Source organism: Lithobates pipiens, unplaced genomic scaffold (assembly GCF_037356315.1).
Source record: "Lithobates pipiens isolate NorthernLeopardFrog02 unplaced genomic scaffold, aLitPip1_a1.2 Scaffold_8, whole genome shotgun sequence".
Classification (NCBI taxonomy): domain Eukaryota; kingdom Metazoa; phylum Chordata; class Amphibia; order Anura; family Ranidae; genus Lithobates; species Lithobates pipiens.
In genome coordinates this window covers 457021418-457048693 of record NW_027507903.1, presented here as the reverse complement: position 1 = coordinate 457048693, position 27276 = coordinate 457021418, and the positions used below count along the sequence as shown (strand labels likewise).

The 27276-nt window shown below is 41.7% G+C and overlaps 1 protein-coding gene across 2 annotated transcripts in view; it reads right to left on the bottom strand.

Annotated features, from left to right (window-relative positions):
- RFX4 (regulatory factor X4) overlaps window positions 1–25611 on the bottom strand; it is a 143912-nt gene extending 118301 nt beyond the window's left edge. For both annotated transcript variants that reach the window (XM_077468462.1, XM_077468463.1), the window contains exon 1: window positions 25361–25611. In XM_077468462.1, the coding sequence (XP_077324588.1) occupies window positions 25361–25403 (43 nt within the window). In that variant the 5' untranslated portion in view covers window positions 25404–25611. The remainder of the gene's footprint in view (window positions 1–25360) is intronic.
- Window positions 25612–27276: the final 1665 nt, after the last annotated feature.

The window sequence follows — 27276 nt, the reverse complement described above, 5'->3', positions numbered from 1 at the left end:
TAGAGGTGATCAAATACCACCAAAAGAAAGCTCTATTTGTGGGGAAAAAATTATAAAAATTTTGGGTATAGTGTAACATGACCGCGCAATTGTCATTCAAAGTGCGACAGCGCTGAAAGCTCAAAATTAGTCTGGGCAGGAAGGTATTTAAGTGCCCTGTATTGAAGTGGTTAAAGGAAATAACTCTATACATCTACCAGTATACAACATTTTAACTTTCAGACTGAGGGGAAAACTAAATTTATTTTACCTAATCCATTTGGGCTAGTGGATTTATTGTGCTTGGATGGATATTATCACAATATCAACCACCTCCTGGCTTTTTGAGGAAGAAAAGTTGGAAAATATGTTGACTGCTCCCATTTCACTATAAAAATTCATATTAATGGACATGTGGAAGATCTTAGATATTTAGCTGAGAGTACGGTGATAGTACTCACAGTGTATTTGAATATATTATTTTTTAGAAATTGTTTTTTTTTATATGCATTTCTAAAATTAATTATAGTAATTAAAATGAGATATTAATTAGATATTAATGGTGGTTTGTGAAAAGATTAGGCCTCAGCTACTTAAAATGTTTGACTACTTTATGACTACTTTTTGTGCTATTATATGGTGGCTTCAGACTTGTTTCATCACAGAGAATATGTATAGGTATAATCTTACTGGTGTTTGTGTGCAATATATGAGTTTTAAATTTCGTTTTACAAATTGTTCCTATTGGTGGCACCCAATGTAATTAGGCATCCACATAATCCGCATAAGCATTTGTAAACATGATAATAAAACAACTATTCCTCAATCACAAATCACTTTTAAAAAATACAATGTTTGGAAATATTTGGCAATGGCAATGGCAATGGCCGTGTAAATGGCAAGCAACTGACTTGATAAAACATTTCTTTCGAAGTTGTTTGGAAACGGGCAGAAAACAGAGACAATGTAAAAAGATCTAGTAGTTGTCTAGAGAGACACGTGATCTAAACCTGTCCAAGTTGGCAGACCAGGCCCCCTGTTTGTATTATTTTCTGCCATTATTTGGAGAATGGGCCAATACTGGATTTGTCCGCATTTCGAATGAATAATCGCATCGTATTTAAAGGGATTCTGTCAGGATAGAAATATAGCAGATGTTGATTACTTGTTTTTGAAGGTGCAGATTCCCAGTGCTAACATTTATATCCTTGTTTTATTATGCAGTGAGTCACTAATGCTGGACAAGCAGGTAGCCAGTGAAGTGTCAGGACACCTGATATACTTGTTCCAGGTCAGTGAGTAACTGGGGTTGATTACGGTTGATTATCTCAATGTTGCTATCAAACTTAGGCTCTTATATTAGAACGCAGTATGGCTTAAACGCGTGCTTTTGAACACAAAAAGCTGAGTTTGACCTGCTTTGCCTGCATTGTAAAAACATCTCCGATAGAACCTGCTGTGTGTGCTCAGAGAAACTCAACACAAAGCAGATAAATGGGAATCTCCTGACCTGCATTTTATATGTGCGACGTGTACACGCAGGTAAACTGCACCCACGTACATACTAAAAGAAAGTTTAAATTTGCATTGTGAATGTTCTCTTATTAAAGGGAATGGCCAATTAGTAAATAAGGTAACGTAAACCTGTTCAGTTTAACCTCCCTGGCGATAATCCCGAGTGTGGTTCGGGGTGGATTTTCAGTATCAAAAGCAATAACCCCCGAGCCGGGATCGCATCATAGTATCCAGGCAAAGTTACTTACCTTGTCCCCAGGATCCTGCGATGTTTCCCCGCTGTGTGTGTGCAAGTTGTGTTCTCCACCAGATCTATCACTGTGCCGAGCTTCGTTCCCTGCGAGCGTTGCGCTGCAGGGGGACGGAGAACGGTGCCAAATTCAAAAAGTAAAAAAACACATTACACATACAGTACATTGTAATCTTACAGATTACATTACTTCATCAAATTATTTCACTTCCCTTTTGTCCCTAGTGGTTTGTCCAGTGCCCTGCATGCAGTTTTATATTATAAATACTTTTCTTTCTGCCTGGAAACTGGAGATTGTCCATAGCAACCAAAACGTGTCCCTTTACATCAAAAGCGGTTTTAGACCAGCTAGAAAACAGCGATAATAAATTAGAATCGCTTGTAGAAGGGGCGTGGCCTGGACCGGCATGGCGTGAGGAGCATTGTGAGTGAGCTCCGCTGGATTGTTATCCGTGTACTTCTATCCTGAGGCTATTTCTCGCTATTACTCACGCTGCTACGAAGCCCTGTACACCCCAGACACGCAGGGGACATGTCTCCGTCTAAAGCGAAGCTGGAAGCGGCGGCCAAGCTGGCTAAATTCCGCCACGCGGAGAAAGGCAACATGGCGGCGGAGGGCGCTTCTCCTCCTTCCTCCTCCGCCGCACCTGACCCTGATGCACGAGTTTTGGAAGCTATCCTGGACTGCAAGAGTGCCCTCATGGGGAAAATTGAGGAGGTAAAGGTGGATGTCTCCCTCCTCCGGCAGGATGTGCAGAAACTACGGGAACGGGTGACCGAGACGGAGACAAGAATCAGCCGCGTGGAGGATGACCTGCCCCCGCTCCAGACGATCACTGAGCGCCTACAGCACCAGCTCTCCACGGTCCTGGCGAAACAAGATGATATGGAGAACCGCTTAAGAAGGTGCAACCTACGCTTTGTCGGCCTGCCCGAGGGTGAGGAGGGCAACGATCCTCCCGCGTTTCTGGAACAACTACTTACCTCCTCCTTTGGCCGTGCAGAGTTCTCTTCATCTTTCGCGGTGGAAAGGGCCCACCGTATGCCTGCAAAACCTCCCCCGCAGGGGGCTCCCCCCAGGACCTTCATTGCGAAGTTTTTGAACTTTCGGGATAGAGATGCCATCCTGCGTTTGGTGCGATTGAAGGGCAACATTCCTTACCACAACACCGAGATCAAGGTCTTCCCGGATTTCTCGGCCGAGGTTCAAAAGAAAAGAGCTCTCTTCACTGAAGCCAAGCGCCAGCTGCGCATACGCCATTACTCCTATGCCATGCTCTTTCCGGCTCGGCTCCGGGTTGCGGGAGAGGACAAGGCCCATTTCTTTGATACCCCGGAGGCGGTGTTCGGCTGGCTGGAGAATCGGGCGGCACCGCGGCGAGATGCGGCTTAGCTCCTTGCGATGTTGTTGGCTGACGGGGCGATGTGTTTAATGGAGAGCTAGGGGGGTGAAGTGACACGGATCCTGCTCCTGGACTACGTTTGCTCTTTGGCAAGGTACTGTACTGTATTGCCGCCCCACTGTTTACGGTGGCATGATGCCCTGGTCCGGAGATTTGTTATGCTGATAGACTAGAGACTCCTTCCCCCTCCGGTTCCCATCCCGCACCCCTGGTGCTTCTCCCCGGCCTCTCTCCTGGGCCCCTTCTCCCCCGCGGCCCCCCTCTGCATGTCCCTTCCCACCTCCATGTTGCATTGGCCGCTCCCTTCCAAGTTTATTGGTCTTCCTGTCCAAGGGGATCCTTTAACTGTATGCCTACTGACTGTTTTTTATCCATCCAGCGGACTCTGAGTTCCCATGGTACCCCGGACGGTCGAGGGACGGTGGCCTGCAAGGTGCCCTCCGCGGCCGTCTGACCATCCGTGGCTGCACCCGGTGACCATGCTCCTCGCGGTGTTGCTGGGTCTTCAGCGTTTAACCGTCACGATAGTTTTACATTTAATTGGGCCCTACATAGGGTTCCGTGACCCGCAGGTTTGCGGGCTCGGGTTTGAAGCTTGGTTTCCCCGGGCCGGGCGGAGTCGGCCCCAGGCTTTGACCTCTTGGTCGGGCTGGGGCCGCGCCGAACGGCCCGGTGCATGTTATTTTAATTCTGTACCTATGTTCAGTTGGTTAAGTTTTCTATGGTGGTATGATTTTTGCTATTTCAAGACAATTAAATGTTGGTCGTTATATATAAGTGACAGTGGGCTGGGTACTCTGCTGACTCCCCGTTGGGTGGTGGGTGGCGGGTGGGGGCGCTGGTTCCTATATCATGGCAAGTATGTGAGTTTTCTGCAATGGGTGACCTGAAATGCCTTACTTGGAATGTTCGGGGGATCAGGGCGAAACAGAAGCGCAGCGCGGTCCTGACCTATCTCAGGGCTCAGAAGGCAGACATAATTGTCTTGGTGGATACCCATCTTACTGGCCACCTACTACTCACACTTAAGAAGCCCTGGGTGGGCTGGGTATACCAGGCCCCATTCTCTACTTACTCCAGGGGTGTGGCGCTGATGGTGTCCAAGTCAGTGCAATTCCTGCTTCTCCTGCTCAAGTCTGATCCTGAGGGGAGGTTTCTCTTTTTACATGCCCGGGTTAATGGCAAAGAACTTCTTCTTTTGGCTATATATGTTCCTCCCCCCTTTCAGTTTACTGTCCTCAACGAGGGAATGGCGTTTATGGCCCAATTCCCTACTGTCCCGGCGGTATGGCTGGGGGACTTCAACAATGTTGCACATAGAGAACTGGATAGACTTGTGTTGACTCCCCCACCTGTGCTGTCGCCGGGGCTTACTAGGTTTGGCAGGTTTTTCCTGGAGCTAGCTCTGGTGGACACCTGGCGGCATAGTTTCCCTACGGCTAAACAATATTCCTGTTTTTCGGCGTCGTATTCTACTATGTCTAGGATTGATTTTATTTTTATTTCCCGCCCCCTTCTTCCCTATCTGGCGGAAGTGGGATTTAACCCACGGGTGCTCTCGGATCACGCCCCATACTGGGTCGTGCTACGTCTCCCGGGCCCTCCGCAATCCTACTCTTGGAAATTAAACCCTTTTTGGTTGGGGGTGACCCCCGGATTGGAGGAGGCGGGGTCGGAGTGGGACTTATTTTTTGCTGCGAATCGAGGTACGGCCCCTTTCACGCTGGTCTGGGACTCGTTTAAAACACATGCCCGGTCGTTTATGGCGCACCAAATTTCGCAATATCGTCGTTCGTCTGCGGAGGCGTTGCTTCGGGCGGAGCACCAGCTGTCTATTGCTGAACGCGAATTTGCTGAGGACCCATCCCCGAGTAGGGCTGATTTTCTCAAGCTGCAATCCAGAGTGGTGAATGGCTTGCATATTGAGCGGGCGGAGAGGAACATGTTCCATGTCAAGCAGAGGGTGTATGAATGTGGGGAGCGTGCTGGTCGCCTGTTGGCCTACTTGGCGCACATGGATCAACGGCCTCCCACGGTGGTCTCCTTGCGGGGCTCTAACGGCACGCTGATTACTGACCCTGATGCGGTGGCGGAGGAGTTTAAAACATTTTATGCATCATTGTACTCCTCGACGACCACCGCTACTGGAGACGAGGTGGACGGGCTTCTCGAAACCCTTGACTTGCCCTCAATTACGCCGGCTCAGGTGGCCCTTTTAGAGGCCCCTATTAGTACTGATGATATCGCGGAGGCGATGTCCCTGCTGAACAAGTCCAAAGCTCCTGGTTCGGACGGGCTCCCCCTTGAATTCTATCTACATTATGCTGATACCCTGACCCCTAGGTTGCAAGAATTATTCTCTCATATATTCGAGTCAGAATCTCTCCCCCCCTCAATGTGTGAGGCTTATATAGTCCTAATCCCCAAGCCCGGGAAAGACTTGGAGCTCCCCGAGTCTTATCGGCCCATTTCCTTACTCCAGTTGGACATCAAGATCCTGGCCAAGGTCCTGGCTACCCGTCTGAACGCGGTTATCCTAGATCTGATCCATCCCGACCAGACGGGGTTTATGCCATCCAAAAACACGGCTTACAATTTGCGTCGGCTGCACATGAATCTGCAAGCGGACCATGATCTGATAGGAACTAGAGCGGTGGTGTCTCTGGACGCAGCCAAGGCGTTCGATTCAGTGGAGTGGAGGTATTTGTGGAGCTGTCTTCGGCGCCTTGGCTTCGGACCTCGCTTTATTAAGTGGATACGCCTCCTGTACAGCGGCCCTTGTGCCAGGATCTTGGTTAATGGGCGGGTGTCGTCCCCTTTCCCTCTTTCTCGGGGTACCAGACAGGGCTGCCCCTTGTCCCCATTGTTGTATGCCATAGCGGTGGAACCGCTCGCGGCGGCTCTCAGGGGACACTCTGGTATTAGGGGGCTTGAATGTGGCAGCCTGGAGGAGAGGATTAGCCTGTATGCAGATGATATGTTGCTGTATCTGGCGGATACAGGCCCCTCCCTCCGGGCAGCTCTTGAAACGATTCAACTATTTGGAGCATACTCAGGGCTCAAGATCAACTGGGAGAAATCCCAAATTTTGCCCATGGATCTGGGGGTCCCCTCCGAGGTGGAGGCATCCGCTCCCCTCCTGAGGGTGAGTAAGATAAAATATTTAGGTATTTATGTCACCAGAACCCCTGAGGATTACACCAGGCTAAATATAGATCCCCTGGTGGCATCCCTTAAGGTTAGAATCAAGGCGTGGGCCAAGCTCCCTCTGGGCGTTCTGGGGCGAATAAACCTTGTAAAAATGATTATTCTACCCGGGTTTTTATATGTGTTTTGGCACTCCCCTGGTTATTTACCTCTACGACTGTTTAAATCCATAGAAGCCCTACTCAATTCCTTTATTTGGGGCTCACAGCGACATAAATTATCGTGGCAAGCATTGAAGTGCCCTGGGGATCTGGGGGGGGCGGCCCTGCCGGACTTTGCCTTGTACTACCTGGCGGCCCAGGTGTCCCACTTTTACCACCTAGATAAACAGGACAGGGATAAGTACTTAACACTTCTTTGCCCCAGGCGTGGATACTCCATTACCCATCCCTTCCAGGTGATATTTAGAGCCTGCGCCTCAGCGGCATTTCGGGGGAACCGCAGGGGACTCCTTTATGCACATTGCAGGGTCTGGGAGGTGGTTGGTAGGAAGCTAGCTTTTCCTGAGACCCACTCCCACACCCCGCTTTGGGATAACCCCGGTTTGGACGAACTGCGTCTACTCCCGGGATACTCGATTTGGCTCATACATGGAATTAGATTCCTTTCTGATTTATATCGAGGTCGGGTCTTGAAATCGTTTCAGGAGCTCAAGGAGGAGTTTGCACTCCCGAATTCAATGCTCTACAGGTACCTCCAGCTTCGCCATGCTCTCCAGACACAATTCGGGCAATCTTCGCCTGGGGTGGGCAGCCTGGCGGTGGTGGACGTGCTCTTGGGGCAAGATCCACGTAAATTGATTTCTAGTATATACAACCTTTTGATCAGACCCCCAGCGATTGTTATGACAGAGGCCCTTAGGGGGAGATGGTTGGAGGATGTTGGAGAACTTGAGGATGATGAGTGGGAGGAAGCCCTGGATGCTGGAAAAAAGGTCTCGCCTAAACTCTCGGATCGCTTCACTCACCTCAATATCTTACATAGAACCTATTTGACACCGGCACGCATTGCTAAATATAAACCAGAGTACAGTCCCCTCTGCCCCAGGTGTGGTAGTTTACAAAGCACTTTTTTTCATATCCTGTGGTCTTGCCCGGTGATCCAGTGTTTCTGGTCCCAAATTGTTGGATTTATCCATGATAAAATGGGGTCTCCTCTGACGCTGTGCCCCAAGCAGTGCCTTTTGGGAATTTTCCCTGATCCGGACTCGGACAAGTACCACAAGATTTTTTTACATGAGTCTTTGCTTCTGGCTAGGCTACTGGTGGCGAGAAGGTGGCTACAAGTCCAGCCCCCCACGTTTCAGGAATGGGTGGCTGCGATTAATCAGGTACTCCCATACAAGAAAGAACTGTATGCCCACAGGGGCTGTCATGCTAAATATGCTAAAGTCTGGGATGTATGGTTGAATGAGGCTGCTACCTGTGATGAGCCTCCCTTATAGGGATGGGTGCTCCTGTGTACTTGGCCTGGGGGGGGCCGGCGCCGCGCTGTGCAATGATGATTTCACAATGCTGCTATTTGTGATCCCCTGCTGAAGTGTCTCCTGGAATTCGCCTTCTGGACTGGGTCTCCTGGCTATTTATGTTTGCACTATTTTGGTTTTATATTTTATTTCTTTTAGTTCATTGCTCATCTTGATGTGCTGGGGACCTGCGCGTCCCCCCTGCCGCACACACTGCACTTATTCTTACTATCCCACTGTCATGATCATTGTACTGACCAATGTCTGTATATTACCTTTTTGTTCTTCTTGTATTCTCAATAAACCACCATGCTGTTTGTAAAAAAAAAGAATCGCTTGTAGAATTGAGTGATAGGGATTTGTGGGGAAATCCGTCATCAAACACTGAAAGTAATGACGACAATTCTGCAACTGAGCAAATGTCCGTGTTTTTGATTTGATTACATTACTGAATAATTTTTATTATTATATTATTATATTATTATTTGTTATAATTATTTAATGTTATTTATTATATTAGAATTTATTATTTCGTGTTTCAAACTTTATCATAACCGGGATGTATACTAGACTCTTGTTTGGACAGATTTAAGTGTGTTATTCCTAAGAATTATAGGCCTACAATATTAAATTCCAAATTTCCATGCAAAACATTGTACATTGTAAACATTTCCGCATCAAAAATCTCAAATAATCATCCCGCCAGGGAGGTTAATGCTGGTCCCATCAGTCACCCTTTCTTTTACCTTCCATCAGACTGTAGATGCCAGGAGCAAAGAAAGATACCCAGAGGGGACTTTGCTAAGACTGGAACAACCAATTCAACAACCAATTTGCTTCTAGCTTCCATTTGCAGCTCCTCGCTGCTGTCATCTTCAGCCAGATTGGTCTCCGGGTACAGACTTTCATTGGCCGGCTGAGCTGACATTACTTCCTTGCATGTGCTGGGGTTTATTCATCTTAGTATTGACAACATTTGTATATTGAACTTTACATATGCAGCTCAGTGTACAGGGCATACAGGCAAGTATTAAAAATTTGAATACAGGAGAGACTATGGCGTTTTTTTAGGCGTTTACAGGCATATGCTCCAGAGATGTGCAGTCAGGGGAGGCAAGTGAGGCAGAGCCACGAGCATAAAAAAAAACAAATACAAAAAAACTATTGACTTTGAGGGTTGTAGCTTGGTGACCAGGGGTCACAGTGACCTCAAATTTGGGGGGTAGGTAGCTGAAGTCCTACCCCACCACGGGTCAAAATTGGCTCCTATCATCTATGGTTCCAGAGATACGGGGCTCCTTGTGCAGCCTGTTAGAAGCTAAAAACAGAGCAGCCAGTTTAAATACAAGCTGCCACACTCTGTTTGCAGCAGACTGAGAGATTGAGCTCACAGTGCCTCTCCTTACTTCTTGTCAGAAGCACTGAGCTCAATGGACAGCTTGGAGTCTTGGACCAATGGTAAAATACCATTAGCCCCAGCTGTCCAATATAAATGCTGCAGTGGAGGCACACCTCTCACTGCAGTGTCATAAAAGGGGCATGTGTCTAAAAGACAAATACTTCCTTCCAGCCCAGCCCTCTTAACTAGAAGAAAAAAAACATGTGTTTATGTGTATAAGATTTACCCATAATCCCATGTTTTTCTCACACAGTTAAGAGGAAGAATAAGAATCTGCTGCTGCATAAAAGGTACTGTTATAGTCAAGATAAATGATATATTTATATGCTATTTTTTATAAAATAATAATCTATTATTTATTTACTGTGAAATTACTGGTTTGAAGTTATAACTTCAAACTTCAGTAATTTGTCGGTTAAGCCACCTGCTTGAATACAGTTTTTGAAAATATAGTAAATTACCTTAAAAATAATATATAATAATTATTTGTATATTACTTACTTGCCAACCAGGCCAATTCTGACTCTTTTCTCCTACATGTAAAAATCATAATTTTTTGCTAGAAAATTACTCAGAACCCTCAAACATTATATATATTGTTTTAGCAGACACCCTAGGTAATAAAATGGTGGTCGTTGCAACTTTTTATGTATGTACGGTATTTGCGCAACACATTTTTCAAATGCATTTTCTTTGGAAAGAAACTGTTTCATGAATTTAAAAACACTAAAGTTAGCCCTATTTTCTTGCATACTATGAAAGATGATGTTACGGCGAATAAATAGATACCTAACATGTCATGCTTTAAAATTTTGCGCACTTGTGCAATGGCGCCAAACTTCGGTAATTAAAAATCTCCATACTTTACATTTTTTTACAGGCTACATGTTTAGAGTTACAGAGGAAGTGCTAGAATTATTGTTTTCGCTCCAATGCTCATGGCATATGTAACCTGTGTGTATCTGGGTCTGACAATAGCCAGTGCCTTACCAGCCACTGACCTCACCGCATGTCCCTGATATAATCTTACAGGCAGAAAAAAAAAAACAACCAAACTCAAGATTTTGAGAGGAGCTTTTGAGCAGATGCCTAAGTGGCCAAAAAAGCATGAGAAAGCATGAAGAAGCATGAAAAAGCTGATGGGAGGGTTTGTGAAAAAAAAAAAAGCTTATGCTCCAAAAAAGCCCAAATAAAAGGTGCAAAAGAACACAAAAAGCACAAGCTACTTCAGGCTTTTAGGCAGAGAAATAAAAGCTCAAATGCCTGTAAAGGCAGTTTTTTTTTGAGCTGAGGTGTGCACAAACTAAAATGAAAAAAATTTTGGGCAGGTAGCATTTAGTTACAGAGGAGACATACTTTGCAGTCTTCTATTGAATGTACACTGATTTGCACATATGCAACAGCATATATTCTCGCCACCAGTGGCGGCCCATCCATAAGGGCACCGCCCCCCTCTCTCCAGCCACCTCCTCTAAGACCAATGCATAGCATGAATCTATCCATGGCTGCTGCTGCCACCCCCTATTCCAACGCCCAGCCCCTTTACAGAGGCGATGTTGTTTTTGAAGCACCTGAGTAGAGCCTTAAGCTCTAATAGGCGTAAAAAAGGTAGGCATTCAATGGCACAGTGGCAGCATTCATGGGCACAGTGGCAGCATTTGATGACAGAGTAACAGCATTTGATGGCACAGTGGCTGAATTTGATGGCATAGTGGCAGCATTCGATGGGAAAAGTGGCAGCATTCGATGGGCACAGTGGCTGCATTTGATGGCACAGTGGCAGCATTTTGATGGGCACAGTAGCAGCATTTGATGGGCACAGTGGCTGCATTTGATGGCACAGTGGCAGCATTTGATGGGCACAGTGGCTGCATTTGATGGCACAGTGGCAGCATTTGATGGGAACAGTGGCTGCAATTGATGGGCACAGTGGCTCCGTTTGATGGGCACAGTGAGGCTTGATGGGTTTTTTTTTCAGACTTTTTCAGTTTGTTTGCATCCCCCCAAAAATTTTGAGCACCAGCCGCCACTGCTCACCACAATCCCAGTGTGTCCAGATGAATGACTTTCATGCTCATGCACAGGATTCATGTCATCCCCACTGGCTAATGAAAAGGCCTAAAACCCGTCACCCAGAAGAAGTCTGGGAGAATATGTCAGTGGCTGGCATGGGATCCAACAGTCACATCCCTGGAATGGTTTCTGTAAACTTCTGTTTCAATTTAACTGAACAGGCTAACATTAGAAGCTGATTTCTCACATTGCACAGCTGTTCCAGATTGCAAAAGCGGGCAAAAGCATTGGGGCCCTCTTTCCTGGGAATGTGGCCACTTAGCCCCTCATTCTAGGGGTTAGGCAGGTGCAGGTTGGGGTGGGCGTTTCTGGTGGGTGATTAAGCAGGTGTGGGGTAGCCAATGTGTGAGCTAGGGACAGTTCCCTCATCTAGACTGTCTATATAAGGGGCTGCAGAGGGTCTTGTGCTTTCTCTCCCTTCCCATCGCGGAATTTTTATGTGGTAGGGTCACCCCGGAATCCGGGGGGGACATATTCATTGTTGGTTTAGTGAAGTTGCCCGAGTTCTGATAACTGGGCAAGGTTAAGTGATTTATGGTGTATTTTATTAAAAGTGTTTGACTCATATGGTCATGTAAATACGTTAAACCAATAAAGTGCCGCGGCCATTTTCTGCCAACTTATATGGTGTTTTTCTTGGGTGGTATGATTGTATCTGGGTATGTAGGTAGGGGCAGGTGTGGCCTACAGTCCCATATGTGTACTCCAGTTTTAGTAATTACCGTACCCTCCTCACACCCAGATTTCTAGGTAAAGGGTGCATTTGACTCTCTACTCTTCCTGAGGCCTATAGTCCTGCAAAGCATAGGTGTACTTTAAGAAGCGATCACAATAATCACCCAAATCATGTTTTTTTTGTATTTCCCCTATACATTATTGAGTATTCAGAGCGAACACAACTTTAACTTATTTGCTAAAGTAAATGAACATATACTTTGCAAAAGGAAAATTTTCTCCTTTAGTGCATCATCCCCAATTTTATTATGGAATTAAGATTTATATAGTGGCAACAGTTTGCGCAGCTCTTTATAAAATAAAATGAGACAGAATAGTTACAGTTCAATTTGATACAAGAGGATTAGGAGGGCCCTGCTTGTGGAGCTTACAATCAAAAGCAAGCCATAGGTGATGCAATTTGTCTTTCCTGCAACCCTTCCCCAATAAACATAGTCACTGTAGATGGGGGAATCCCTCCTGCAGTGCTATTATGTTCTGCCGGCAGGGAGCCTTCCCTGCCGGCATAACACACCTGCTAGAGGCTGTAGCTGCTGGCAGTAATCACTTGCAAAAAATATGACAAGCTAGTTGCACTGAAGTTGATCGATTGATTGACTTCATTGCAACCAGCCTGCCCATAGATGGATTGAATCTTTGATCCATCTTTGGCCGGCTTTAAAGATAAGGATGACAACCCTGGAGCACATGTCTGCAAAAACAAATCAACAGTGGCAGCTGCAATGTTACTTTCTTAACAAGTTCTTTTAAAAGAGAATCTGTCCCCAACAAATAGATATTGAACAAACAGTAGCAACGGCTCTTTCCTTATCCAGCTCTCCATCCTGTCTGCTGTCGGGGAGAATCTAAATGGAGAGTGGGGGAATGAAAGGGCAGGAGAACGAGTGCCGAGGAAGCTTATATTACAGCTGTGTGTGGCTGCCCTCCTTCCGGATCGTATGATGAGCTTCTCAGTACCAACTCCTGAGGGTCATGTCATTATCCAGTCGCACTGCATAACTAGACAGGGAGAGGAGGTGAGCACTGCGAGGGGGGTGGGCAGAGGTGCATGGGGGGAATAGAGGACCACAGGGGACCAGAGCAGCATGGGGGGGGAGAGAGAGGAGAATGGGGGGGACCAGAGCAGCATGGGGAGACCAAAGGAGCATGTGGGGGACCAGAGGTGCACGTGGGGGACCAGAGGAGCAGGGGGTACCAGAAGAGCATGGGGGGACCAGAGCAGCACAGGGGGGACCAGACAAGCATGAGGGAACAGAGGATCAAGGGGGAACCAGATGAGCATGAGGGGAACAGTGGATCAGGAGAGGAATGCAGAAGCATGTGGTGAAAAGATGTACACGGGGGACCAAAGGAGCACAGGGGGGAACCAGAGAAGCACGAGGGTACAAAGGATCAGGGGGGACCAGATGAGCATGGGTGAACAGAGGAGCAAGAGAAGAATGCAAAAGCATGTGGGGGACCAGAGGAGCACGGGGTACCAGAGGAGCACGGGGGGACCTGAGAAGCATGAGGGTACAGAGGAGCATTGGGGGGACCAGATGAGCATGGGGGGAACAGAGGAGCAGGAGAGGAATTCATAGGCATGTGGGGGACCAGAAAAGCATGGGGGACCAGAGAAGCAGGGGGAGGACCAGAGGGGACAGAGGAGCACAGGGAGGAAAGGATCAAGGGGGGGACAAAGGAGCATGGGAGGACCAGAAGGAGCACAGGGGAGCAGACAGCTGACCCATCAGCTATGGCCTGGGCACCAAACTGATTCTTTGCCATGGGTGAAATAATGTCTAGCTTCCCGACTGGTACTGCCTATAAGAGAAATAAAGTAGAATGGCTAGTGAAGGGGGGGCTTGGGTGGCCATCGTGGTTGGCCCGGCTGGGGGGGTGTGGGGGCGGATATGTCCGGCCGACATGGGAGAGACCTGTCATCTGTCAAAGTGGGTCGGTCTGGATGAAGTCCAGGGCCAAATCTTTGTCCCAGTCCAGCCCTGGAGGTTTCCAAACATTGTATATCTTCATTTCATCCAAATGTAATTGACATATGCTGTAAATCAATGTGTAGTACCACATCTCTGGGCCCCAATGCAGTCCCATGGCCTTTTATGGGGCTATAATAACAATCATGGACATAACTTATTTGTGCCTAATCTGTCACTGTCCTCATTAATGCTTCAATGTAATGCAACATTCACTTTAGATGTGGTCATTGTGAATGAATACATGCAGCACCCATATACAGATCAGTATTACGTGTTTGGGCAGTTTCTGTGCAGCTTTTTGGCAAAGAAATAATGACTGTAATAGTAAAAGCCCATTCTGCTTTGTTTCCCCCAGCTCTATAACACTCAGGTTCATAAGTTACAGATACAATTTAATTTGGGGTTCTTCAAAGAAAACACCAATATTATATTCCTTTGTATGCTGAATGATAATTGTCACTTGATCCTGCTTACATAAACAGTTGTAATAAAGCTGCTAACATAAAGTGGCAATGTGCGTAAAAATCTTACACCTGTACAGAAAATTAAGTTTTTGCCACTTCTATACCTTTCTATGTCTGCAACATCTTAAAATATGTCTATGCCCAGAATTTTTTTTTTAATTTATTACAGGTTACCAGTTTTTTAAGGCTTTCTTTCATTATTTCAAGCTACATACGTACAGAAAAATACTTGTTCGATTTTACCAGAATTCAGGGAGGTGCAGTCAGGTGAGGCAGAGCCTCACCTGCTATGATCATAAAAAAAAAAAATACCAAAAAAATGATCGTGCTTCGAGGGTCATAGCGTGGAGACCTGGGGTCACAGAGACCCCAAATTTGGGGTATAGGTAACTAAAGTTCTACCCCACCACTAGCTCCTGCCACCTATAGTTCCAGAGATAGGGGACTTCTTGTGCAACCTGTCAGAAGCTACATACAGAGCAGTCAGTTTAAATACAAGCTGGCACACTATGCAATAAAGCACCATTGGAACAAGCTGTCCAATAAAAATGCTGCAGGGGAGGCTGTCCTCTCATTGCAGTGTCATAGAAGGGGGCGTGTGTCTAAAAGACACAGGCTCCCTTCCAGCCCAGCCCTCTTAACTAGAAGGAAAAAGCATGGGTTTATGGGTATAAGATTTACCCATAATCCCATATTTTTCTCAGAGATGAAAGGGAGAATGAGAATCTGCTGCCTGCTGAAAAGGTACTGTTTAATCAAGCTAAATCATATATTATTATGCTATATAACATAATAATTTATTATTTATCTACAGTTGTGCTCATAAGTTTACATACCCTGGCAGAATTTATGATTTCTTGGCCATTTTTCAGAGAATATGAATGATAACACAAAAACATTTCTTTCACTCATGGTTAGTGTTTGCCTGAAGCCATTTATTATCAATCAACTGTGTTTATGCTTTTTAAATCATAATGACAACAGACACTACCCAAAGGACCCTGATCAAAAGTTTACATACTCTGGTGATTTTGGCCTGATAACATGCACACAAGTTGACACAAAGGGGTTTGAATGGCTATTAAAGGTAACCATCCCCACCTGTGATCTGTTTGCTTGTAATAAGCGTGTTTGTATAAAAGGTCAGTGAGTTTCTGGACTCCTGACAGACCCTTGCATCTTTCATCCAGTGCTGCACTAACGTTTCCTGGATTCTGAGCCATGGGGAAAGCAAAAGAATTGTCAAAGGATCTGTGGGAAAAGGTAGTTGAATTGTATAAAACAGGAAAGAGATATAAAAAGATATCCAAGGAATTGAGAATGCCAATCAGCAGTGTTCAAACTCTAATCAAGAAGGGGAAAATGAGGGGTTCTGTTGAAACTAAACCAAGATCAGGTAGACCAACTAACATTTCAGCCACAACTGCCAGGAAAATAGTTCAGGATGCAAAGAAAAAACAACAAAGAACTTCAGGTGAAATACAGGACTCTCTGAAACGTGGTCTGGCCATTTCAAGATAAACAAAAAAGGAGGCACTTGAGCTTTTTGGCCACAACAATAACAACGCTACATTTGGAGAGAAGTCAACAAGGCCTATGATGAAAGGTACACCATTCCTACTGTTTAATACGGAGGTGGATCATTGATGTTTTGGGGATGTGTGAGCTACAAAGGCACAGGAAATTTGGTCAAAATTGATGGCAAGATGAATGCAGTATGTTTGTAATAAGCGTGTGTGTATAAAAGGTCAGTGAGTTTCTGGACTCCTGACAGACCCTTGCATCTTTCATCCAGTGCTGCACTAACGTTTCCTGGATTCTGAGCCATGGGGAAAGCAAAAGAATTGTCAAAGGATCTGTGGGAAAAGGTAGTTGAATTGTATAAAACAGGAAAGAGATATAAAAAGATATCCAAGGAATTGAGAATGCCAATCAGCAGTGTTCAAACTCTAATCAAGAAGGGGAAAATGAGGGGTTCTGTTGAAACTAAACCAAGATCAGGTAGACCAACTAACATTTCAGCCACAACTGCCAGGAAAATAGTTCAGGATGCAAAGAAAAAACAACAAAGAACTTCAGGTGAAATACAGGACTCTCTGAAACGTGGTCTGGCCATTTCAAGATAAACAAAAAAGGAGGCACTTGAGCTTTTTGGCCACAACAATAACAACGCTACATTTGGAGAGAAGTCAACAAGGCCTATGATGAAAGGTACACCATTCCTACTGTTAAATACGGAGGTGGATCATTGATGTTTTGGGGATGTGTGAGCTACAAAGGCACAGGAAATTTGGTCAAAATTGATGGCAAGATGAATGCAGTATGTTATCAAAAAATACTGGAGGAACATTTGCATTCATCAGCCAGGAAGCTGCTCATGGGACGTACTTGGACATTCCAACATTGGTCCAAAACACAAGGCTAAGTCGATCTGTCATTGGCTACAGCAGAATAAAGTGAAGGTTCTGGAGTGGCCATCTCAGTCTCCTGACCTCAATATCTTTGAGCCACTGGGGAGAGCTAGACAGCCCAAGAATTTACAGAAACTGGTGGCTTTTGGCCAAGACTAATGGGCAGCATTACCATCTGAGAAAATAAAGAGCCTCATCCACAAATACTACAAAAGACTTCAAGTTGTCATTAATGTTAAAAGGGGCAATACACGGTATTAAGAACTGGGGTGTGTAAACTTTTGATCAGGGTCATTGGGTAGTTTCTGTGGTTATGATTTAAAAAGAGTAAACACAGGTGAACACATTCTACAGTCAAACCATAAAATTAGTAGCGCTTAAAGAGATTCAAAATAAACAAATAAATCAAGTGAATGTCCATTTGTCCAAAATTTATCAAATTGAGAATGATTGAAATGTTCATGAAGGGAATGCTTTCCAAATTAGGATCCCGTCACCACACCACATGAGTAATCCCCACTATGGTCTCACACTCACCAGAAAAAAAACAGAACTTGCGCCTGTCACAAACTGTATCTTTGCATCTGGGATGACCTCCATCAGTCTAGATGTATCTGTACAAACCGCAGGGGTCCTCGGACTTGAAGCATGTCAGTCCCTGGCGGCCTGTGTCCTGTGGCACCCCCGTGTGATTATAGTGAGGCCTCATATTTTTATAAAATTACCATTCTTAATTGATGATCCAAGAGTGCTGGGAGGGAGAGATCATTTAGCTATTGTTGATTGATCACTTTCATTTGATTACAAGTAAACACAGTTGATTAATAATAAATGACTTCAGCCAAACACTAAACACGAGTGAAAGAAAAGTTTTTGTGTTATCATTCATATTCTCCGAAAAATGGCCAAGAAATCATAAATTCTGCCAGGGTATGTAAACTTATGAGCACAACTGTATTTACTGTGAAATTACTGGTTGGAAGTTATAACTTCAAACTTCGGTAATTTGTCCGTTAAGCCACGTGCTTGAGTACAGTTTTTGAAAATATAGTAAATTACCTTAAAAACAATATATAATAATTATTTGTATATTACTTATGGTAATTAATCACTTGCCACCCAGGCCAATTCTGACACTTCTCTCCTACATGTAAAAATCATCACTTTGTTGCTAGAAAAATACTCAGAACTCCCAAAAATTATATATATTTTTTTAGCAGACACCCTAGGGAATAAAATAGTCATTGCAACTTTTTATGTTACATGGTATTTGCGCAGCAATTTTTCAAAAGCTTTTTTCTGTCCAAAAAACTGTTTCGTGAATATTAAGAAAAAAACAAAAACACTAACGTTAGCCTGATTTTTTTGTATAATGTAAAAGATGATGTTATGCCAAATAAATAGATACCTAACATGTTACTCTTTAAAATTGCGCACACTCATGGAACGGCACCAAACTTCAGTACTTAAAGATCTCCATAGGCGAAGCTTGAAGTTTTTTTTACAGGTTTACAGGTTACACGTTTAGAGTTACATTCATGGCGTATGTAACTTTTGTGTATCTGGCTCTGATACTAGCCAATGCCTCACCAGCCACTGACCTCACCGCACGTCCCTGCCAAAATTCCAAAGTCATTTGAACTTTCTATAAAAAGATCAAACAATTTTATCAGGTTTCCAGCTATTTTCTGTGAACTACCAAACCACTCCTCCCCATGTAATGGAGGTGAGAGATGGAGGTATCTTTATCTAAATCAGGTGAGTAGAATCAGGTGACAACGTTGCTCCTCCATAGATGCAGTACAGTGAGTGAGCGTTGTCACCCTAGGACAGGACATGGGTCAATGGTAAGTTTACCAGGGTAAACTAAAGGAAAAAAATAAATACAACTAATGCAGCCACCAAATCTAAGAATTGATAAGCTCCAATATGATATCTTTTTTCTCTAGAATTTAAATATACTTTGAGGCACTTGACAGCTTTCTTGTATGCAATTACCAAACAGGAAGTTAATGGTGTCAATTAAAGCATATAAAGGTTGATTTACTAAAACTGGAGAGTGCAAAATCTGGTGCAGCTCTGCAGAAAAGCCAATCAGCTTCCAGCTTTTTTTTTTTTTTGTCAAAGCTTAATTGAACAAGCTGAAGTTAGAAGCTGATCGGTTACCATGCACAGCTGCACTCTCCAGTTTTAGTAAATCAACCCCAAGTTTCCTGCTAGAGTTGAGCAAATAAATCAACAGATAAAATGAAAGTAAATTGTTATTTGGTTTTTAGTCATATGAATGTGAAAAATGTATTTTATTAATGTTATAATGTTTAATGTTATATAGTGCTATTTTTCTTCTACCATGTACAGAGACTATCAAACCAATTACATCAGCCCACATGTGGCAGTGTTTATTGTAGGAGGAATACCGAATCTAAGGCTGGATTCACACCCATGCAGTTTTTGTGCTTTTTGCATTTTGCAGATTTGCACTAGAGTCCATTTAACATTGTTTCCTATGGAACACGATCTGTAGTGCAAATCTGCAAAATTCAAAAAGCACAAAAAATGCCTAGGTGTGAATCCAGCCTTAGGGACAGACTGGACAATTTTCATGCAGATATTGGGATTGATTTACTAAAGGAGTAGAGACTGCTCACTTTCAAAGTTGGTCTTCTAGGAATAGTGAACACAGAGAAGCTTTTTTTTAGCTTCAATCATCCAATCATGTGCAAAAAGAAAAGAAAAAGTCCTGTTTTTTTTATTTTCCCTGCACACGGCTGAATATTGTCAACACGGTTTATAAAAAAAAAAAAAAAAAAGTGAACGTTAATTTTGCAAAGTGCTCCTTCATTATACCACCCCCAGTACCCTTACGCAAGGCAAAAGTGTAAACCTTTTAGCCAATTTGCCGCTGACTGCCTTTATGCTGTTTTTTATGAACTGTATGATTCTTTGCTTACCAGACAAACCTGCATATGCACATTCAATTAAAATTAATTCGGGAATCTATTTGCTTATTGCCCATTTGGATCTATGCGCATGAGTTTTTTTCGTAGTATTAGGCAGGTACGTTGTCATGCACCAACATGCATTTCCTTTGTGCAATTGTATACTTTTAAAGCATTCTGACTTTTGTTTTCTATGTGTTTTTGAATTTAAAATTAGGAGTGGATAGAATTAACAGCCATTGACCAAAGCTAATGTATATATGTTGCCAATGCCTCAAAATGTATGTAATAAGCTTTTGATGCATTTCTATTGACTTCTAAGGGCCTCCCAATACACTAAAATTAAGAAAAAAATTGGACATGTATTTTTAAAATTGCACTGCACTGCAGAGCTAAGACTGGAACACACACACCGGAAGAACTAAAACTGGAACGTTCAAAATCTGTTGAAGTTCTGCATAGAAACCAATCAGCTCCCAGGTTTTATTGTCGAAGCTTAATTGAACAAGCTGACATTAGAAGCTGATTGGCTACCTTGTGCAGATGCACCAGATTCTAAGTGCTCCAGTTTTAGTAAATCTTCCCTTATCTATCATAATTATGGGAAACCATGACACTGCTTTATAGTGTGTCTGAATGCATGCGATAAAACATAATTGTGCAAATGGGGCTTTAACGCTTTCATTTTGCAAACACCACTATTATGTGTACAATTTTCACGTTAGTTGTACCGTGTTAGTTAATGCTTTCCTACCCTCCACCACTGCACTTGTCACATAGTTTAATATTTGTGACAGTTGTGTCACTTTATGGAGCACCACGGCAAAAGTTATACCCCCCTAGGCAGTTGTGGCGTAGTATTCCTACTTTTTAAGACCTTGTTTGGCTGTCAAAAAAAAAAACAGGCATTCAGGAGGTGGAAATGCTGCCTCCTGAATGCCCATCAGCCACTTTTGTACTACTCCCAGTGGATCGCTTTTCAGAGCGCGCCACAAAATGAGCAGTTTGTTAAAGCGCTGTGTATCAAAAATAGCTGCCAGGTTTTTTTCACTATAAAACTTATTTTCTTCATCCATTGTTACATCTCAATTTTTCTGATCTCGTTACTACATACCTTCCAGTGATGGCTCCATGGCACTTCTCAAGACAGGCTTCCTAATGGTGACAACAGTTGGCCATGCCTATGCAACGTGTGTTGAAATGCACATGTTTAGTCTCCATCAGTAGCTCTTTCACCGGGGTGACAGAGGCACAAATAAGGGACCTGGAGCATCATCACCCTATAACAGAACATGCCTTACCTTAATGGCAGGATTATCAGGTGTTATTTTATTGAACTATACAGATTTTTAAATGACTTTAAATGACAATAACACGTTGGATATATATGATATTTTAGTGATTGGGTTTACGTATACTTTAAGTGATAATAGTTATTAATTAACTTGATCTATTCCTCATTCTGTCATTAGCTAACATGATATAACACTCTATGGATATGGGGCAGCACACTGGGGTATTTGAGATGTATTTCCTATGGATTTGAGATTTGCTTGTCTTGTGTTTTCCCAAGCAATCACATTCCCCATAGAGAGTTAGCATCTTAAACTAATTATAACTGATCTCAAAGACCACTAGTTCTAAGTAAACCATTTTGCATCCTATATTTAATTGGTGTCCAGATCATAGATAGGAAGGCCATTAGCCAAAAAAAATTAGCCATGTTACCAATGTTATTAATAAAAAGAGGATCAATTGGCTGGTAAGTTTCAGAGAAAGGGCAGCCTTCCAACTCTCTTCCTAACTCCATGCCTAGCTTTAGAGAGTATGGGCGCTCCGAGACCTCTTAGGCCTCTGGTTGTAAATGTGTTAGTGCGGAGCGTTCTACAGACTCTCGTGTTTTATTTAGAAGCCGCAGGAATCTTGCATTATGCAGCGAAACGCATGCTCAATTGGATCTTACTGCCTCAGCATTCAATCCCTTTTGTTAGTTTTTGATTTCTCAAAGAAACAGCTCGCCTGGTGCCTTTAGCTCACACAGAACTGCTAACTCATAATATTTTGCTGTGGCTGATCGCTACTCCCAAATTGTATCCATGACAACCGTCCCAGGGATGGTCGTCATGGAGATGAGCCCCTGCAAACTTTACACACAACTTTCAAAAGTAACTTCCCCAAACTGTCTTTTTTTTTTTTTTGCAAAAACCCTACGTCGCCCCATGAAAAAAATCTATACTGTGTGCAAGAAGAGAAGTTATCACCATCAATGGGTTTTCTGTTGTTTGTTGAATAAATATTTAAACGAAATAAAAAAATGCTCATCCTGATTGCCATTTTTGCAGTCAGGAAGGACTTTCCTATGGGGGGGATTTGGTACATGCTTTAAAAAAAATGGGGGGTATTAGATTCTACTACATATTATTGGGTTCTATATATAGGGTTCAAATGTGTATTTTTAACAAGTATTTACTTTGATCAACAAGTAAAACTAACTTTTTCTTTAAATGTGATCAATTCATACTGATTCACCCACTTCTAAGTTTCAGAGATGTTAAACGTTCTTCCATACAAATACTAAATGAAGCTTGTTATTCTTAATCAAATATTTTTTATTATTTTGAAGTAAACCTTGGAAGAAAAAAATACTGCTTTAGTATTATTTCATGAATGTTTTGATGACATTTTACATTTACAATAAAAATTACACTCTATCTATATATAGATATATATATAGATAAATATAGATATCTATATCTCTCTCTATATCTATCTATATATATATATATATATATATATATATATATATATATATATATATATATATATATATATACACACTATATATATACACTATATATATACACACACACACATATATATATATATATATATATATATATATATATATATATATATATATATATATAATTTTTGTCCATGATATTAGTAAAATGTAAACAAAAGTGGAAACGTATGCTAAAATGATGACAATTATTGTTATAGATAACCGTTTAAATATTATTATATTATGATTATTGCTAGTATTATTAGTTTTTTTTTATATTTGCAGTGTTTTTATATCCTTGTTAATTTTTTTATTTTTATTTTACACTTCGTTCTGCTATATCATGTCCTTCTATGGTATGCAACAATGTGTATATTGTGGTATGCTTTGTGTGAAACTTTCCATGGGGAGTAAAGCTGCTAGCTGCAGCTGTGTTATTAACATTCTACTGAATAATTAGATCAGCCGACTGAAGAAGAGCCATGTAATGAAATATAGTGATCTAAGGAAAGCCATTAAACAGATTATACTGGTGACTGCCTACTGTGCGCCAAAGAATCACCAGTTTGGCTGCACCTAACACTTGTTACTTCTACATGAAAAGGAACTGCATATACACTGTTGACCAGCTCATACTTGGGATATTGCACATCTAACTATGAACACACACCACAGATAGATAGATAGATAGATAGATAGATAGATAGATAGATAGATAGATAGATAGATAGATAGATCTATGTCATTATATAGCTGCAGTTATTAACTATTATATAATTTATGAAACCCCCAACAATCTTAAAAGTTCAGTATTTTAAATAGACAATGTACACTTTCCAATACCTTTTCAAAAAAAATTTCAAATTGGTTTCAATAATCTATTTATCTATCTCTATATACAAGTATAAAACTAACTGTATGATATTCATGAATCTGATTTAATGCAGGAGTAGAGAATCATCACACAATAAATTGCATGCATATGCACTTTAATTATCCAATCATGTGAAAAACAAATTCCTGTTCACCTATTTCATCTTTACATGATTGGGTATTCAAAGCGAAGAAGAATTTGCCTTTCACACAATTGAATAACTGAAGAGATTATTCATACAATTTATTGCGTGAATATTTTCAACTCTTTTAGTAAATCAGCCCAGTTATGTTATTTATATTGCTGCTCCAAACCCAATGTTTGTGGCGAATGTTAAATAATATATTTTCAACTCATCCATATTCTTCACAGGTGCTGTGAACCCCCAAATGTTAGAGCTCTCTCTTTTTAAAATAAATGTCCTATGACGGCGCAACTCATTATACCCAAGAATCACCCACTTTAGATGTAACTGGGAGAAGGAGAAAAAAAATCAGTCCTAGTTGTTAAATATCTCCAGTTCTTTTGTAGTGTTTTAAATAGCATGATTATGATAATATATTTCTGTCCTAGTTTGAATGGCTTTGCAGAACAGCTTAATCTCAATTAATTTAAGCCGGACTGTGTAGAAACAACTTTATCCGAGGCTGGGTTATAATGCTGCTTAATATTCCTCCCCTGCTATTGAGGAAAGTGACATTGTTGCATAAAAACTGAGTTAATAACCTGCATAAAGTTAGATGTCTTTAAAAGATTTAGTTATGGTTGGCTTCTAACTGTTTAATGGAGGAGATTAATGTAATGATGTATCAGAGGAGAATAAACGTAAGTACATATAAAAGGTAAGTGTAGAGATATGAAGAGGTATGAAGGTAAAAGAATATTCAGTGCTCAGGATTCCCAAGGATCATTAAAAGTACATTCTAAAAAAGTAGTAAAGAGTGGTTTAAAAAAAAAATCCCTATTTCATTAAACTTGTCTCACAGTGGTAGGAAAATAAAAACCCATGTACTTTAATATATAGGTATATAAAATTCTAAAACAAATTTTCTATCTATCTATCTATCTATCTATCTATCTATCTATCTATCTATCTATCTATCTATCTATCTATCTATCTATCTATCTATCTATCTATCTATCTATCTATCTATCTATCTATCTATCTATCTATCTATCTATCTATATATATGTATATATATATATATATATATATATATATATATATATAGATAGATAGATAGATAGATAGATAGATAGATAGATAGATAGATAGATAGATAGATAGATAGATAGATAGATAGATAGATTGTATAAGATTTGAATAATTGACTTTAAAATTTCAGCAGTGTATGAAATATATTATTTCTTTATTTCACTCATCCTTTATTCTTTTTTGTATAACTTTCCTACTTTAGAATCACTTGTTGATAAGTCAGGTTTCTATCAAATCTAAATGATCTCAGCTTAAGACAACAGGTGTTTCAGGGATAAAAAAAAAAGTACAACAGCAAGTGATGATGTGACGTAATTGTCAAAATTTCACAAATTTCAAGTGCCAAGTAGGTGACTTAGGTAAGAGGATTGGAAACTTGTAAGTAATAAATTCCTTTTTTTAAGCTATCAGATTTAATCTTTTAAATATTGCCGAAAATGTCAACTTCACGTTAACCTTTCTTTTGACGAACATCCATTAAACTGCACAGAAATAAAACCATATTTATAGTCTAAAACAAGTAAATGCATCAGTGACATTCCTAAGTGAGGTTCTTTGATGTGTTTAATAATGAGTCCTGAGAAAGTTGGATTCCTTCGGAGCTGAATTAGTTAATGCAGCTGCCTGTATATAAAAAAAAGTATGTGCAGAGTACAGAGTGGTTTTACTAACCTGTGGAGTCCATATCTGTTTCTTCCAGTATCCCACAATGCATACTCTTCCCATGGGCAGTACACAAGACCAAAATCCTGGGGATGTCTGACCCCCCTATCTCAGCAATGGACACAGCGAAAGGGGAAGAAGTGGGAAAAGGGACACTTGGTAATCCAGCAGGGCAGAGACAGACCAGTCACAATGTTTGCTGATGTTGCATGGGAAAAAGCATCATTTTATAGGAGCCCTGATGGGAGACATGTCATTGATAGGCCAGTCTGTCTGATGAATGGCTGGTAGTCAGATGGGGAGGTGGCAAGGCTCAATGTGAAGCCCATTGTGGGGCTGTTTTGAATAATAAAGACTTTCCTCCGAAAAGGGGGGCTTAAATCTACGCAATCCCAGCACTTCAACCCCCCTCTTTCTATTATAAAACCCTTTATTACTTAAACTTTTACAGGCTTGTCTTCCATCCTTAAAAAAAAAAAACCTCCTGGCTGCTGCAATCTAGTCCTTGCTAGTCTTACCAAAACCGTATGTAATGCTGCATAAATCTACTTATAATAATTTTGCCTCATTTGTCCAAGATAAATTTAATGGCTTAGTCAATCGCAAGTACAGTGTGTAAAGTAATCAAGTACAGCCAATCAGAATGAATCCTTCTCTGATCTGTGGTTGCTATGGGTTACTAGAGCTGTTTGCACTGAATTAGCCTTTACATGTACCGTTTAATTAAAAATACAGTAACATTTCAGCTCATGAAGAAGCCATGACAATTATGGGTGGGTTTGAAATGGCTGGGAAGTGATGGCAGGTTTGCAAGCAGTATCCAACTTTTTCAAAAAGTTATCTTCAAATGCAGAAATTGAATGCTTTGGCGTATTTTAGATAACGGTGAGTCAATCTTCTAAAATGTAGTGGGTGATCGTCTTCATGCCCGGGGAGAAGGAAGCATGCAAGCTCTAAGATTCTGCAAGCAGTACAGTTAAAAGTCTTGGAACTGAATGTTATAAGTGAAAAGCCAGTGCTTTTGGGCGATGATAAAGTGTCTGAGTTTTTTTTTTTTTTTTTTTGGAGAAGGAAAATCTGTGATTAGAATATGAATAGAACTCCAACAGGGGAAGAAAAAGGAGATTACAGATGAATTGCTTTCAGCAGGGACAAGAGCTTTGCTCCCTCCTCCGCAAACAGCAAACTATACCACTGCTAGACAGGAAACAAGGCATCTCTCACTAAAAACACTTTCCCTGACCAGGCAGCCCCAACTAAAGACACATTATCACTGTCATTACTGCTGTTATCTTTTCACAGGGTGCCCTGTGAAAGTTTTTTTTTTTATGGAGCATTGCTCTACAGAGCGGATTGTCACTTGACAAATATCTATATGGCATGGAAGAAAGGTTAAAAAGTGAACTTTTCAAAAAAAAATTAAAACATCATTTGAAATAATTAAAGGGAGTGTATAATTAATAGAATCTATTGTAGGTAAGGATATAAAAGACATTAAGCTTGATGCCAGTAATCGTATTGATTTGTGTTAATGTTTTACGAACCTTGTCTCTATGTTTAATTTGTAGTTATATACTGTATGTACATGGGGCAGCCATATTTGGTCATTATATACTTAGGCTCTACTTCCTGCTGTTTCTACTCATCATGCAAGTCTAGGGGATGTATTTACTAAAGGAGTAGAGCATGTTTACTTAACAACCTACATTTTTATTTTGGAAGAGAATTTTCACTTACTTTAAATACTTCAGCCAAGGATCATTTGGCTGGCCAAAGACCAGAGCACTTTTTGCGAATCTGCACTGTGTCGCTTTAACTGACAATTGCGCGGTCGTGCGACGTGACTCCCAAACAAAATTGATGTACTTTTTTCCTCACAAATAGAGCTTTCTTTTGGTGGTATTTGATCACCTCTGCAGTTTTTA